Consider the following 14,194-nt stretch of genomic DNA (forward strand, 5'->3'; position numbering starts at 1 on the left):
ACGTAATCGAGCTGAATGAATGTTTGAGTTTCTCTGCTCAGAAAAGAAGAGGAAGAAGTCATTACAGGGACAAACTGCATCAACTCCGTTCCCGCGGCAACCCCTCTGTGTGTATGTGTGGGTATTGACAGTGTTCTGGGGACTTTGTGGGGACCCAAACGGAGTCCCTTTCCACCAGAAAACGAAATACAACCAACACCCTCAATCAGTTCACCCGGCTGCCACCCTACAAAGCTGAGGATAAGATTTTAGAGGATGTTAGTGATGTAAAAATAGATCTTTTTTTCACATTTTTAACCCTCTAATGTTTCGTTTTTCAGTGATTAATCTGTATCTTACACAAAAAGACACAACATGGCTACCATTTGGTTTTGGTATTTAATGCTAAAAGAAAGAAGACGTTTCTGCCGTTTTTTTAATTGATATATCACCACAACATTTGTGAAGAAGAAACCTTTATTCTAATAATTCTAATAATAATTAAAGCTGCAAGTAGCTGTATGAGGGACGGAGATGTGCGTCCATTAGGGCACGCGCTGGACGCCGTAGTTGCGCTACTCTGCCCACACGCACGATAACCTCTGCGTATGTATGAGCACATAATAACCCCAATGCGTAGGGGTTTTTGAACATTTCTAGGGGGCGCCACTGAGCCATTTTGCACACGATACCCTTTACATACGTACGAGGTCGTCAGGGTGGATGTGTGTGCCAAGTTTCATGACCTTGCGATGATGATAAGGCTTTCAAATCACAAACGCCATCACACGATTTTCACCGCCTGGCCACGCCCACACCGTTCAGAGATTGGAAAAGTTTCTCAAGATTTTTACCCCCATGTCTTAAGAGTAACCTGGCCAAGTTTGGAGCTGTTACCATTAAATCTGTAGGAGGAGTTTGATCAAATGCGAGGTGTGGAAAAAAACAAGACGTTTCCAACCACCAGCAGGTGGCGCTATAGGTGGATGTCACTTTGATAATATGTACGCGTTCAGGTTGGGTCCAGCAATCACCGTATGAAGTTTGGGACAGATTGGATAATGTATGTGGGAGTTATAAGCAACTTAATTTTTTTGTGGCCCGTGGAATCGGGCAAAAATGGCACCAAAACGCAAGTTCCATCCAAAATGGCCGCCTTCCTGTGGACGTGGGACCATGGCGGCACAAGACTTTTTTGTGCGTCTGGGCATGATGAATGAGTGTACCGAATTTTGTCGTCCCACCCGAAACTATCTAGCCTGACTACGTCATACTCACGATTCTAGTCAGAATGTGAGTCTGATACCGCTCAATAGAGATTTGAGTATGGGGCGTGTTTCAACCGAACCAGGAGAAAAAATGCCTCTTCGCTCAAGTGGATAGACCTACAACCAATCAGAGCAACGTAGTATGTGACGTAGATTAAGCAACACACACTTGTTGTAGGAAGGACGGCAAAAACATCTTTTCTATCGATAAAAGCCTTTATCGCGTTCCTCTGTTCGTCTTTCAAAATTAATGCAATGTGGAGATCCTGTAGAACAGACTCGATGGCAGAATCTACACGCCCTAGCTCTCCAGCAGCAGCCATGTTCAGCTCTTTAGTGACGTAGTCGATAATGTCCCTGTTGATCATCTGTCCATCATCGTATAAAGCCCGCCCTGGCAATCTGATTGGTCCGACCAATTCTTGGTCGGGCATAATGATTTCCCAACTGAGCAGAGCCAGACCCAACTTCCCGACCAAAACTTTTATGGGCGGGGCTAAGTTCGGCTGGCACCCAGGCTAGAAACTATCCCCAATGCGGGGAACATTTTTAAGCATCGTAGGGGGCGCTACAGAGTCAATGAGCGACTCCCAAAAATATAAAGTTTAGATTCTTTCATGTCGTCGACTGGCAGGTGGTGCTCGCAAAATTGCCATTTGCATAAAAACATGGTTTGCAAAGAGCCTGATTACATTTTTAACCCTAATCCCTGATAGGGGACATTTTTGTCCACTTGGGGTGTACTTCCTCCTCTAATTTCACACTGGAAATAGTGATAATCATCATATTTGGTCCAGTTGTGCATTTTTGACTATTTTTTTCAAATTTCAAACACACATCATATACAATGCAATTTTTCATTGTGTAGAAAAAAACTCCTTAATTTCTGAAAAGGGACCTTTTTGTCCTCTTTTAAAACAACCTAAAAACATCATATGTTAATATTTTTTTCCCACTTTTTTTTTCATAAATCTTTTATTCCACTTCAGTTCTGATCATAACCACCAAGTTTTCAATTATTTTCAAAAAATTAACCCTTTAGATGCCAATTTGAACATTTTAGCCCAAATTTTAAGCCTTTAGGTGCCAATATTTTCAAAATATGGAATGCAAAGTGGAATTATTGAGTAGGGATAATTATGGTCTGCAGGAACGATACATATTAATGAACATATACATGTAGATATGCAAGATTATAGCCAATGGCTAATTTCCATCTTTAGTCCCTTCGGCAGATTGATGTCAACAACATAGGATAGTAAAACCAATAAAACAACAGTAACAACAATTAGAATTAGAACCTTCTTTTCCACTTTGCTCCCAAACACCAACTTCTATGGTCAGGGGTTAAAAAGACATGCTTGTGGTTAGAATTAATGTGCTTTAGATGTTAAAGAATACACGGTTAAGGTTTAAAACGTATACGCTGTCACGGACAACAAAGTTTTAGGCTCTTTGGTTGTGGTTTCCATCGTGTGATGTGAAGTGAGGCCACCCTGCACTGCACAAATTGCTTAAAAAATGTCGTTATTGCACAATTTTGGAGCCTTGATTGTGAGACTGTAGAATGGGCTGCCTTCACTCGGCTTCTGATTTCTGGAAAAATGGTTAAAAATGGTGAAAATGGTTAGTTTCACCTTTAGTAGACCGTGGTCAGAGTGGTTTTGCCATCTAAAAAAGACTGAGGATGGTTGTTTTTAGAGAATATAAAGCCAGCAGAGCTCTTAGATCCAAGGACTCAGGTCAGCTGGTCCAGTCCAGAGTCCAGACTAAACATGGAGAAGCAGCATTTAGCTGTTATGCTGCTAACAAGTGGAACAAACTGCCAGTGGAGATTAAACTTTCACCAAATGGAGACATTTTTAAATCCAGGTTAAAGACATTTCTTTTCTCATGTGTCTATGCATGAAATCTGCACAATATCTTTGAACTTATCTGGACTGTTGCTGGTTTTTAAATTCATTTAAATTATTTTATTTGTTTCTCTTTATATTCTTTTATGTATTCTTAATGCTTCTTCCACTCCCTGCTGCAATGCTTTTATTTGATGTGAAGCACTTTGAATTGTTTGTACATGAAATGTGCAACAAATAAACTTGATTTGATTTGATTTGATTTGATTTCTTTGGCATGATTCCTCAACGCAGCCACAGGTCAATGATTGCTGTGCTCAGGGCCGCTGACAGGTTTGGCTGGGCCCGGGACAAAATTCTCTGAATGGGCCCCCTCGTCCCCGAAAACGAAAAGTTACAGGCTACCCCAAAATGTCACGTTTATAACCCATTCTTTACATTCAACTCTATCTAATGGCATCACACGTTGCCATGTCTATACTGGCTCATTTGAAACAAAATAAGGTTAAACCAGAGCCGCGTTACACTGGCTGTCATTCAGCTGACCGGGGATGATTCTCAAATCAATTCAGCCTGATTGGCGTGTGTGCCTGAAACATTTGGACATATTTGCGGACTAATGCGCATATTCCTTTTTATTTATTTATTTTATTTGTTTAAATTATTAAAAAAATATGCCCCCCCCCCCCCCCCCCCATCCCCGGGCCTGGGACAAAATACCCGTTTGTCCCCCCCTATCGGCGGGTCTGGCTGTGCTTGAGGTCAAAATCAAGCAAAAATCCACAACATAGGATGCTTGGACTGTTTTAAGCATTCAGGATTGAGTTGGTTTAGTGCACACTGAGTAGGAAAATCTGCACTTGTGGTTCTGTAGGGTGAAATAGTGGAAAAGGCCGTTATTGGACTGAATCGTAAACAACTCGGACTGATTTTGGGGACTTAACTATTACTGTGAGAGCTCAGGAAACTGACTTCTGTGAAAGGTGTGTTCAGTGAGGTGGAAACTGGTCCATCATGAGGAAATATTCTTCACACTTCTCTGAAATCCCGGCTTCTGCACTCACTGTGTGAAACCTGTTGAGCTGAGGTGATGTCAGCGACAGATAAAAAGTGTGTAATGAGTGTGTGTTGGCGACAGAAAGTGGAATGTGACACATGTGTCTCTCCTGTTCTGGTGATTTTCAGGTGTTTGCGGCGGCTGCACATTCCTCTGACGGGCTCGACTGGTTTCACTTTAACGGGTGCCTGTGTGTGTGGTGCAGATTAGGGTTACCGTGTCTACTGAATGAGGTCTACAGCAGTGCAATAACTAACAATACAAGCCTGGGTTTTGTGTGTGTGTTCTGTTCATTTCTCTGTTGGAAAGCATTGTGCATTTAAATAGCTCTGCTGGGTGGAGGAAGCTAATTATTTACTCTCCTGATGAGCTGTATTCTTTCAACATCCTGATTTGAAAGCTTTGGCCTGTTACCTTTTCACACTTCTTTTAAATAATGCTGTTAAAAATAGGTCCGAGCAATTTTACCGATACTGCGATATATATATATATATATATATATTTATGTTTCCTGATAAAGTGTCAATTTTTCAGCTGTGAGTATCAATTTTTTTTCTTTTTTTTTACGCAAACTTTATTGAAAAGTCAGAATTATCATTAAATTTGCCGCCTGCCGACAGCCGCACCTGTTACAGTGTTTGCTGCTCGGTCTGCACAGCAGGCAGTGATACGAAGGGAGAGAAAATAGGGCCAAGAGATTGTGAGCTCTGACTTTTTCCTGGAGAACCATTTTGTGGTGCAAATGTATTACTCTGTTGAACGCATATTGTTCTGAGAAGCAAAACGCTTTATTTTTTAAACCCCAGACAACTAGCCGGACTACTTTCATCAACACCAAAACGAGGCTGGAACTCTGCTCACAGGACGCAGCAGGGAGTAAGAAGATGTTCAGAAATGATGTTGCTGATATGGGATGTTACACAGCTTCATGTCAAAAGAGGCGAACTGTCCCTTTAAATGCTGGAATGTGAGAACAGAGCTGGCGCCGGTAGGAATGTTGAACCCTCAGAGTCGGTCTGAGGTGTAAGATCGCAGCGGTGAGCCGGCCTTCGGCGCCCTAACGGACGCTAAACGTCCGAGTCAGATTGACGGATAGCACGGAGAAGCATACCGAGGCCTTAAGGCAGATGGTGATTTTGGACTCTAAAATGTGTTCTGAGAGGCTGAGATTCAAAAAAATTATTTGGGCAATTATGCTACTAGGCTAACGACGTGTAGAAATCGTACGCTAAGCTTTAAATACGATGCGTTAAGCCTGGTTTATAGTCGGTAACGCAAGACGCAAAGCAAGACGCAAGAAGAAACGCAAGCCCTTGCGCGGTTGCAAGCCCCCCATTGCGAGCTTGCGTGTGTCACCTCAATTTTCTAAACTTCACGCAAGAAAAGACGCAAGCCTACTACTTGAAAACGGCATACTCATCGATCTGACAGTATGCAGAGCGTTTACACACAGTGCACTTCACTCCTGCCCGAGCCGAAATCAGCCGGCCTGAAAAGCTGATTTCCCTTAAGCTATAAACTCTGTAAATATATAACTTTAGCAACATTTGAAACATTTTCAGGCGAGAAAGTAGTCGTTTAGACCCCCAAGGTGTTGAAAATCTGACAAAATACCGGCTATTTACAAGAAGAAGAAGCATGAATCACTCGAAGAGGTCCTGGCGGTGAATTTCCTTTCATCATAGTAGGCTTGTCATTGAAAAAACCCGCTACTCCACCTACTGTCCTGGCGGTGAATCGCCACGCAGCACACGCAAGCGCCGGCAAAGCTAAATGAAGTATAAACGTCTCGAGCCATTAACATAAACGCAAGAAGAAAGCGCAAGGGCAGTAAAAAGAAGGATAACTCAGCCTTTAATCAACACTTGCTGACACTATCCCTCCGATGAAGCATGGGGGATGGCAGCCAAAAACAAAGGGATCCTTTGACCTGCTTTAGACACAAAACAAGGGACTGGGGGCGAAGTACAGTACAGACAAACATTCACCTAAAACCAATCTGCAGAACTGGTTGCATAGGTGTGTGTTGTTTTGGGCTGACGGCTTATCAGACGTTACAGTTATTACAGTGGCAGTTATTCTGTCACCGGTATTTAACCTGATAGAGAAAGTTTTTCTCTCTGGTTTGCGTCCATCTCTAGAGATGCAGCCGATAGTTCAGACCTACAGATCATCAAACAGTCGTCTGAACCAACCTTTTGTCCAACCTGCATCTTTGTTTTGGTCGGTGAGCGACTCGCCCACATGCAAAAACAGAAAGTCGTTTTCTTTGTTCGAGTGACAAAAGGGACACGAAGGAGTGATTCACCTTCCAGGTTATTGTCACCGGTGACCTCTGACCTCTTCCCTGTTGCCGATGCCACCGCTGACCTGCGAACCAAAGCGGGCCTTTGTTCGATAGATGTCTACATTGTGAATGCACTGTCATCAGAACAGAAAGGAGGCGTGCACTGTGTCCTGTTTGAACCCGTCAGACCTGACGGGGTTTATTTTGGCTGTTATGTGGTTGCAGATTAGCCAGATCTGCTCCGAGCCTGAAAATCAGGAGCCTCACAACGACTTTGTGTATTTGAAAGAAGAACAGAAAGAAAAAACAATACCTTAAAAGAACTGAGATAGGTTTTAGAACTGAGTCTTAAGATCGTCTGTCTGCTTTTAAATGGATCCGTGAGCCTTTCATGAGCACTTAAAAGGTTGTGAGTAACACACCAAGGTCCCGTTCTTCCCTTAGCTGAAGCTCATATCAAATGTGGAGGAAGTGTGAGGTTTGAATGGTGGAAGCTTCTTTTTAACCCTCATCCCTGATTTAAAACACAACTTAATTTCTGAAAGGGGACATTTTTGTCCCCTTTTAAAACAACCTAAAAACCTCATATGTTAATATTTTTTTTTACCTTTTTTTTTCATAGATCTTTTATTCCACTTCAGTTCTGATCATAACCACCAATTTTTCAATAATTTTCACAAATTTAACCTTTAAATACTGGTTTATATGATGTAAATGCCAATTGCTGTAAAAAAAACAACAACACAAAAACTGCTATATTTTCATTATATAGAATGCAAAGTGGAATTGTTGAGTGGGGATAATTATAGTTTGGGATATGTCAATGATCAGCAACTATCTGGTCCAATTTAAACAGAATGTATCTTATGAATGTTTAATGGTAAAAAAATTTAATAAAAACAGGAAGAGATGGTGCAGGAGTACGTTTCTGAGCTTTATCAGCTGTTGGTGGAACATGGAGTTAGACTGAGACTGAGACACAATGTCTAGAGGGAGATGGTCTGATCGATGCGTTTATCCACTGGATGATTAATCAATAAATAAAGCAAGAAATGGGAACTTCTCGCTTACTCAAACTCGCTTACTAACTCAAAAAGGTTAGTATGAATAGTAGGAGTAGTAGGAGAAGCATGAGGTTTCAAACGCAGCCATAGAGTCCACCATGAACTCCTCTGGATACCAAAGTGTTCTAGAGTCAGATGTGAGGCCGTCTGTCCGACAGCTAAAGCTCGGCTAATTTGGGTCCCGCAACAAGAAACTGATCCCAAACACACACAATCTGCAACAAAATGTGTGAAAAAGAGAAGAATCAAGGTGTCGCAACAGTCAGGTCAAAGTCCAGACCTCGACCCGAATGAACCGCTGTGGTTTGTGATTAAGAGGCGGACAAAATTCCTCCACCCGAACTAATGATATAATGCTAAAGGTGGTTCTGGGACACCTTTGGGTCATGGGGTGTACTACGTTTCTCCACACCCTGCTTCTGCATTTTGGCTCGGTTTTTGTTAGATAAAGCAAAGTTTTTAGTTTTTATAATGTCCTGATATGTAGAACCTTTATTTTTCACTACATGTATGTAAACTACTTTAATTAATATTAGGGCTGGGCAACGATTAAAGTGTTTAATCTAATTAATCACATGATTTCCCTGATTAATCACGATTAATCGCATTTGTACTCAGAATCCAAAAATGAATCCAAAAGTAGCGTATAGCTTTTAGCATTTATTTTTATTTTAAATGTGCTGCCATATGAATGAAAGTGCCATAACATTTGTTGTGCAAACACACTTTTAACATCAGCATCTTTCTGTAGTTTTTATGTAGAAGCCTCGCTCCACTGTCTGTTTCCTTGAATGACTTGCTGCTATCAGTTGTGTGTTTTGCCTTTAAGTGATATTTTAGACTGGAACTACTACGCTGAGAAGACTATTCAACTTGGCAGTGTTTACAGATGACTTTGGTTCTGTCGACTCCGCCGTCTGGAAGAACTTTAACATGAAAATGGCCGAGTAAAAGTTCCGTACCCTTCTCCATGTTTGGTGGATCCGCCGATTACTTTCTTTTCCTGTTCCACAGCAGACAGCAGCAGACTTTTACAAAATAAAAGCCTGTGAGCAACAAACTTTTACAAAATAAAAGCCTGTGAGCGACAGACTTTTACAATAATAAAACCTGCGTTAATGTGCGATAAAATATTTATCGGTGTTAAATATTTAACGAGTTAACTCGCCCAGCCCTAATTAATATAAGGTTTAATTTAAAAAGTATTATCAGGAAGTGGATGACACGAATGGATCTAAAACACAGGAAACATCCTGCAGAACGAGGCGGAGTTCTTTAAATAGCGTCTGTTTTCTGTCTCTCTCTCCACAGAGAGTTCGATCCTGGATACATCGAGGAGTTTGTTTCTCCACCAAACTCCCTCCCCTCTCCGGTTCATCCTTCTCCTCCTCCTCTCTCGTTTCAATTGCCCCCGTCGTCCCCACCTCCACAGCACACCACACCCTCGTCCAGTCACAGCCGACGATGTTCGGCAGTCCAGCTACGCATCAAAAACAGGTAAGAGGGGGCTCAGACCCCCCATCAGCCTCTGAGTGCCTCCACATGTTGAGAGTCTGAATGTCAAAGCTCACCGTAAACATAAAAGCCCGGAAAGGAGGACAGTGTACATGCGACCATTGTGTCACTGAAGAGGATTTCCCGTCTCATTTATTCAACAGTTCCTTCCAGTGTTGATAAATGTGTTTTTTGGGGCCCGAAGCAGGTTAAAACGGGAGTTTATGTCAGGGCAGCGACATGTTTACTGCAGTCAGCCGAGGAGGTCTTCACCCCTGGTGGTAGGATGTCCTGCCCGAGCTTCCTTTCGGGGGGGTCAAACTCTGATCAACAGGAAAACTGACTCGGGTTGCTATGGTTACCACACTTAAAGGTGGGGTAGGGGATCTTTTTCTGGAGCATTTTTTTTACATATTGCTTGAAATACTTTTCACACCCCCATTGCAACCAATTAATTAAAAGTTTTGACACAAATATGAAAAGTTTTAGTGGCCTCTAGAACGTACAATCTAGGAAAAACACTATCCAATCATACTGAACGGACTGTTAACGATGATTGGATTCTGATGCGTCTATCAAACTGCAATCTGCTCCTCCCTCCCCCTCCTTCCCCTTGTGCACGTACCCTGCTCCGTGAACGAATTACTCGTCCAGAAGCTTGGCAGGAAGCTAAACTAGAGCCAGCTTGGCTAGCACCTAGCATTATTAAACGGTTCATTATGATGTTGAAAGGTATTTTCTTACCTGTGAATCCGCCATGAGAAAAAGTTAGCCAAAGTTAGCCAAACCAATCGATGCTTGCTGTCAGAACAGCGCTCGTGCACCTTTGTGCTCGTGAACAAGCATTGCGCGTTCATGTACTCTAGAGGCGTGGCTTCGGGGGGAAAGTGAAGAAAAGGGTTGGGACTTTTGACCTGTGTATTTTCAAAATGCAGCTTCGCTGGACTCAAAATCCAGGATCTCCTACCCTACCTTTAATACCCTTTGACATGTGGGCTTTAAGTAAGCTGGTATCATTTGCCCCAACTCGGTTATGGCAGTTTTTTACGATGACATTTTGGATTTCTTTCATTGTTTTACCCCCTTTTTTTTTTTTTTTGTACTTTATTTTTATAGAAATAAACAACATACAATATACAGAAAAACATAGAACAAACAGTTGGTCACCCAAAAAACATTTCATGGGCTGTGTTCGAAACCGCATACTTCTCCTACTACTCATACTACTCATACTGACTTTTTTCCCAGATGCATACTAGATTCTCCTAAATGCTGGGTATGCATCATGAGGTTACTACTCATACTCAAACTACCCAAGATGCAACGTAACCTGACGTCGCCGATCGTCATTTCCTGTCAAAACGGCAGTTTCAAGCTAGCTACAACGAGGGTAGGTTCACTTCCTGTTTTCAGAACAAAAGCACCAATTGTATGGTAATGGCTTTCCCTGTGATAAAAGGCAACGGGTATTTTATTTTGTGAAAATAACCGGAAGTGCGTTGCTCACTGCGGCTAGCTTTAGTAGCGCCGAATTCGTGGGAGCAAAATTGTAAATAGCCGGTATTTTGTCAGGTTTTCAACACGTTGGGGATCTAAACGACTACTTTCTCGCCTGAAAATGTTTCAAATGTTGCTAAAGTTTACAGAGTTTAGAGCTTAAGGGAAATCAGCTTCAGGCCGGCTGATTTCAGCTCGGGCAGAAGCGAAATGCATTGTGGGTAAACGCTCTGCATACTGTCTGATCGAATGAGTATGCAGTATGTAGTATGTAGTATGTAGTAGGCGGTTTCGAACACAGCCTTGGTCTTTAGGTTCTCGCTCAAACAAAAATGGGGTTTAACAGACCGGCAGAGTTGGCAGAAAGCCGTCAGTCTGCCTGTCACTAACAGCAGAATCTTTGATGCATTGATCAATGTAAAGATGTTGAATATACTTTTGAGAAAAAGGGGTTTTCTGTCCTCACAGTTTAGGACTGAACAAAGTTGTGGGTGAATTACCTGAAAACTGCCAACCCCCTCCAGTCCCTCCGTCTGTCCGTACCCACAAACGGTCTATAAATACTGATGCTGTGCCACAGCCAGTTTTATCCTAATAAGGAGGTCAGGTTCAGGAAGTATCTTGTGTCTGTGAGTGTAATGAATATCACAACCTCAAGGGGGTACTGTTGCGCATACAAGAATCTCGTCACGCTCCAAAACATCAACACTTGTTTGTGTTTACGTGGTGCTGAAACTCCACCAGCTCACAGATTTACGACATGTGCAGAAGCATGGCCGGGGTGCAGAAAGCTTCCTTTACTTTAACTTTAAAGCTAAAGCAACTTTAAAGCTAAAGTAACTAAAGACCAAACAGCAGCAGGACAACAAGAGGCAGCTCCAACCACAACTGTACAATCCCTAAGTGCAGAACATTGTTTGGACAGTCGGTCTTTTCTTACAAAAGCTGTAAACTCTGGAACTCACTGCCCACAGATATTAAGTCCATCAGTGAATTTAAATTGTTCACCTTTAAACTTAAATTTTGGCTTAAAACAAACCAAAATTGTACTCACTTGTAAAAATGTGAGAGTGAATTAATGAGATGAAAGTTTGAACTGCACTGTTGTATTTATAGATTAATGTTCTTATGTAAATTAATGTCTATTTTAGGTCTTGTGTCAGCATAGAAAAGCCTAACCAGGGACGGGAGTTGTAAATTAGCACTTGTTGCTATACTCTGTATGCATCACATCAGCTGCAAGCTTTGATTTGTAACTATGTCTGATTGTATTGTCCCTGTCAAATAAACTAATAAATAAAAAAATAAAATAAACTTTAAAGCTAAAGTAACTCTAAAGCTAAAGTAACTTTAAAGCTAAAGCAACTTTAAAGCTAAAGTATCTGTAAAGCTAAAGTATCTTTAGAGGTAAAGTAACTTTAAAGCTAAAGTATCTGTAAAGCTAAAGTATCTTTAAAGCTAAAGTAACTTTAAAGCTAAAGTATCTTTAAAGCTAAAGTATCTTTAAAGCTAAAGTATCTTTAAATCAAAAGCAACTTTAAAGCTAAAGTAACTTTAAAGCTAAAGTATCTTTAAAGCTAAAGTAACTTTAAAGCTAAAGTATCTTTAAAGCTAAAGTATCTTTAAAGCTAAAGTATCTTTAAATCTAAAGCAACTTTAAAGCTAAAGCAACTTTAAAGCTAAAGTATCTTTAAAGCTAAAGTATCTTTAAAGCTAAAGTAACTCTAAAGCTAAAGTAACTCTAAAGCTAAAGTATCTTTAAAGCTAAAGTATCTTTAAAGCTAAAGCAACTTTAAAGCTAAAGCAACTTTAAAGCTAAAGTATCTTTAAAGCTAAAGTATCTTTAAAGCTAAAGTAACTTTAAAGCTAAAGTATCTTTAAAGCTAAAGTATCTTTAAAGCTAAAGCAACTTTAAAGCTAAAGTAACTTTAAAGCTAAAGCAACTTTAAAGCTAAAGTATCTTTAAAGCTAAAGCAACTTTAAAGCTAAAGTATCTTTAAAGCTAAAGCAACTTTAAAGCTAAAGTAACTTTAAAGCTAAAGCAACTTTAAAGCTAAAGTATCTTTAAAGCTACAGTATCTTTAAAGCTAAAGTAACTTTAAAGCTAAAGTATCTTTAAAGCTAAAGTAACTTTAAAACTAAAGTATCTTTAAAGCTAAAGCAACTTTAAAGCTAAAGTATCTTTAAAGCTAAAGCAACTTTAAAGCTAAAGCCGCTTTAAAGCTCAAGCAACTTTTAAGCTAAAGTAACTCTAAAGCTAAAGTATCTTTACAGCTAAAGCAACTTTAAAGCTAAAGCAACTTTAAAGCTAAAGCAACTTTTAAGCTAAAGTAACTTTAAAGCTAAAGTAACTTTAAAGCTAAAGCAACTTTTAAGCTAAAGTAACTCTAAAGCTAAAGTATCTTTAAAGCTAAAGTATCTTTAAAGCTAAAGCAACTTTTAAGCTAAAGTAACTCTAAAGCTAAAGTAACTCTAAAGCTAAAGTAACTCTAAAGCTAAAGTAACTTTAAAGCTAAAGTAACTTTAAAGCTAAAGCAACTTTTAAGCTAAAGTAACTCTAAAGCTAAAGTATCTTTAAAGCTAAAGTATCTTTTAAGCTAAAGTATCTTTAAAGCTAAAGTATCTTTTAAGCTAAAGTAACTTTAAAGCTAAAGCAACTTTAAAGCTAAAGCAACTTTAAAGCTAAAGTATCTTTAAAGCTAAAGTATCTTTAAAGCTAAAGTAACTTTAAAGCTAAAGTATCTTTAAAGCTAAAGTATCTTTAAAGCTAAAGCAACTTTAAAGCTAAAGTAACTTTAAAGCTAAAGCAACTTTAAAGCTAAAGTATCTTTAAAGCTAAAGCAACTTTAAAGCTAAAGTATCTTTAAAGCTAAAGCAACTTTAAAGCTAAAGTAACTTTAAAGCTAAAGCAACTTTAAAGCTAAAGTATCTTTAAAGCTACAGTATCTTTAAAGCTAAAGTAACTTTAAAGCTAAAGTATCTTTAAAGCTAAAGTAACTTTAAAGCTAAAGTAACTTTAAAGCTAAAGCAACTTTTAAGCTAAAGTAACTCTAAAGCTAAAGTAACTCTAAAGCTAAAGTAACTCTAAAGCTAAAGCAACTTTTAAGCTAAAGTAACTCTAAAGCTAAAGTATCTTTAAAGCTAAAGTATCTTTTAAGCTAAAGTAACTTTAAAGCTAAAGTATCTTTTAAGCTAAAGTAACTCTAAAGCTGCATCTGGGCTGAACTGCAGCAGGTTTGCAGGTGTCTGTGACAGCAGAGTCATTAAAATGTGCTCTGCTGTTGGTCTCATTGAGTCAGATAAGCAGCCAGAATGACTCCATTCTCCCACTATTCCCCGGGCCCTTGTGGTTATCAGATATCATTGAGTGGAGGGGGCAGCTATGCCTGCCTCTTATTGGTCATCCAAAACAGGAAGTGTTCCATCAGAGCCCCATGAGGCTGGGTGTTAATTTGGGAAGGACAGATAGACTGATGTATAAACACAGACTCTCTCTGACTCCATCTGTCCTTTTCTTCTGTTTTATCCTTTTTTCTCTCTTCTTCTTTCCCTCGTTTGACACACTTTACCTGTTTTTCTCCTCCCTACTCCCTCTTTTTCCATTAGTTTTTTCCCTTCCTCCTCTTCTTTACCTTTTTCCCTCCTCATCTTTCCTTTCTTCTTTTCTTTTTCTTTGCTTTTACTGCCCTCCTCTC

General features: G+C 39.9%; 1 protein-coding gene across 4 annotated transcripts in view; it reads left to right on the plus strand.

The window, feature by feature from the left end:
• The window catches only part of shroom3 (shroom family member 3), a 100,479-nt gene that overhangs the window by 31,753 nt on the left and 54,532 nt on the right, over nt 1-14,194 (plus strand). For all 4 annotated transcript variants that reach the window (XM_075456184.1, XM_075456183.1, XM_075456182.1 and 1 more), the window contains one exon: nt 8,820-9,005. In XM_075456184.1, the coding sequence (XP_075312299.1) occupies nt 8,820-9,005 (186 nt within the window). The remainder of the gene's footprint in view (nt 1-8,819; nt 9,006-14,194) is intronic.

Source organism: Odontesthes bonariensis, chromosome 22, assembly GCF_027942865.1.
Source record: "Odontesthes bonariensis isolate fOdoBon6 chromosome 22, fOdoBon6.hap1, whole genome shotgun sequence".
NCBI classification, from domain to species: domain Eukaryota; kingdom Metazoa; phylum Chordata; class Actinopteri; order Atheriniformes; family Atherinopsidae; genus Odontesthes; species Odontesthes bonariensis.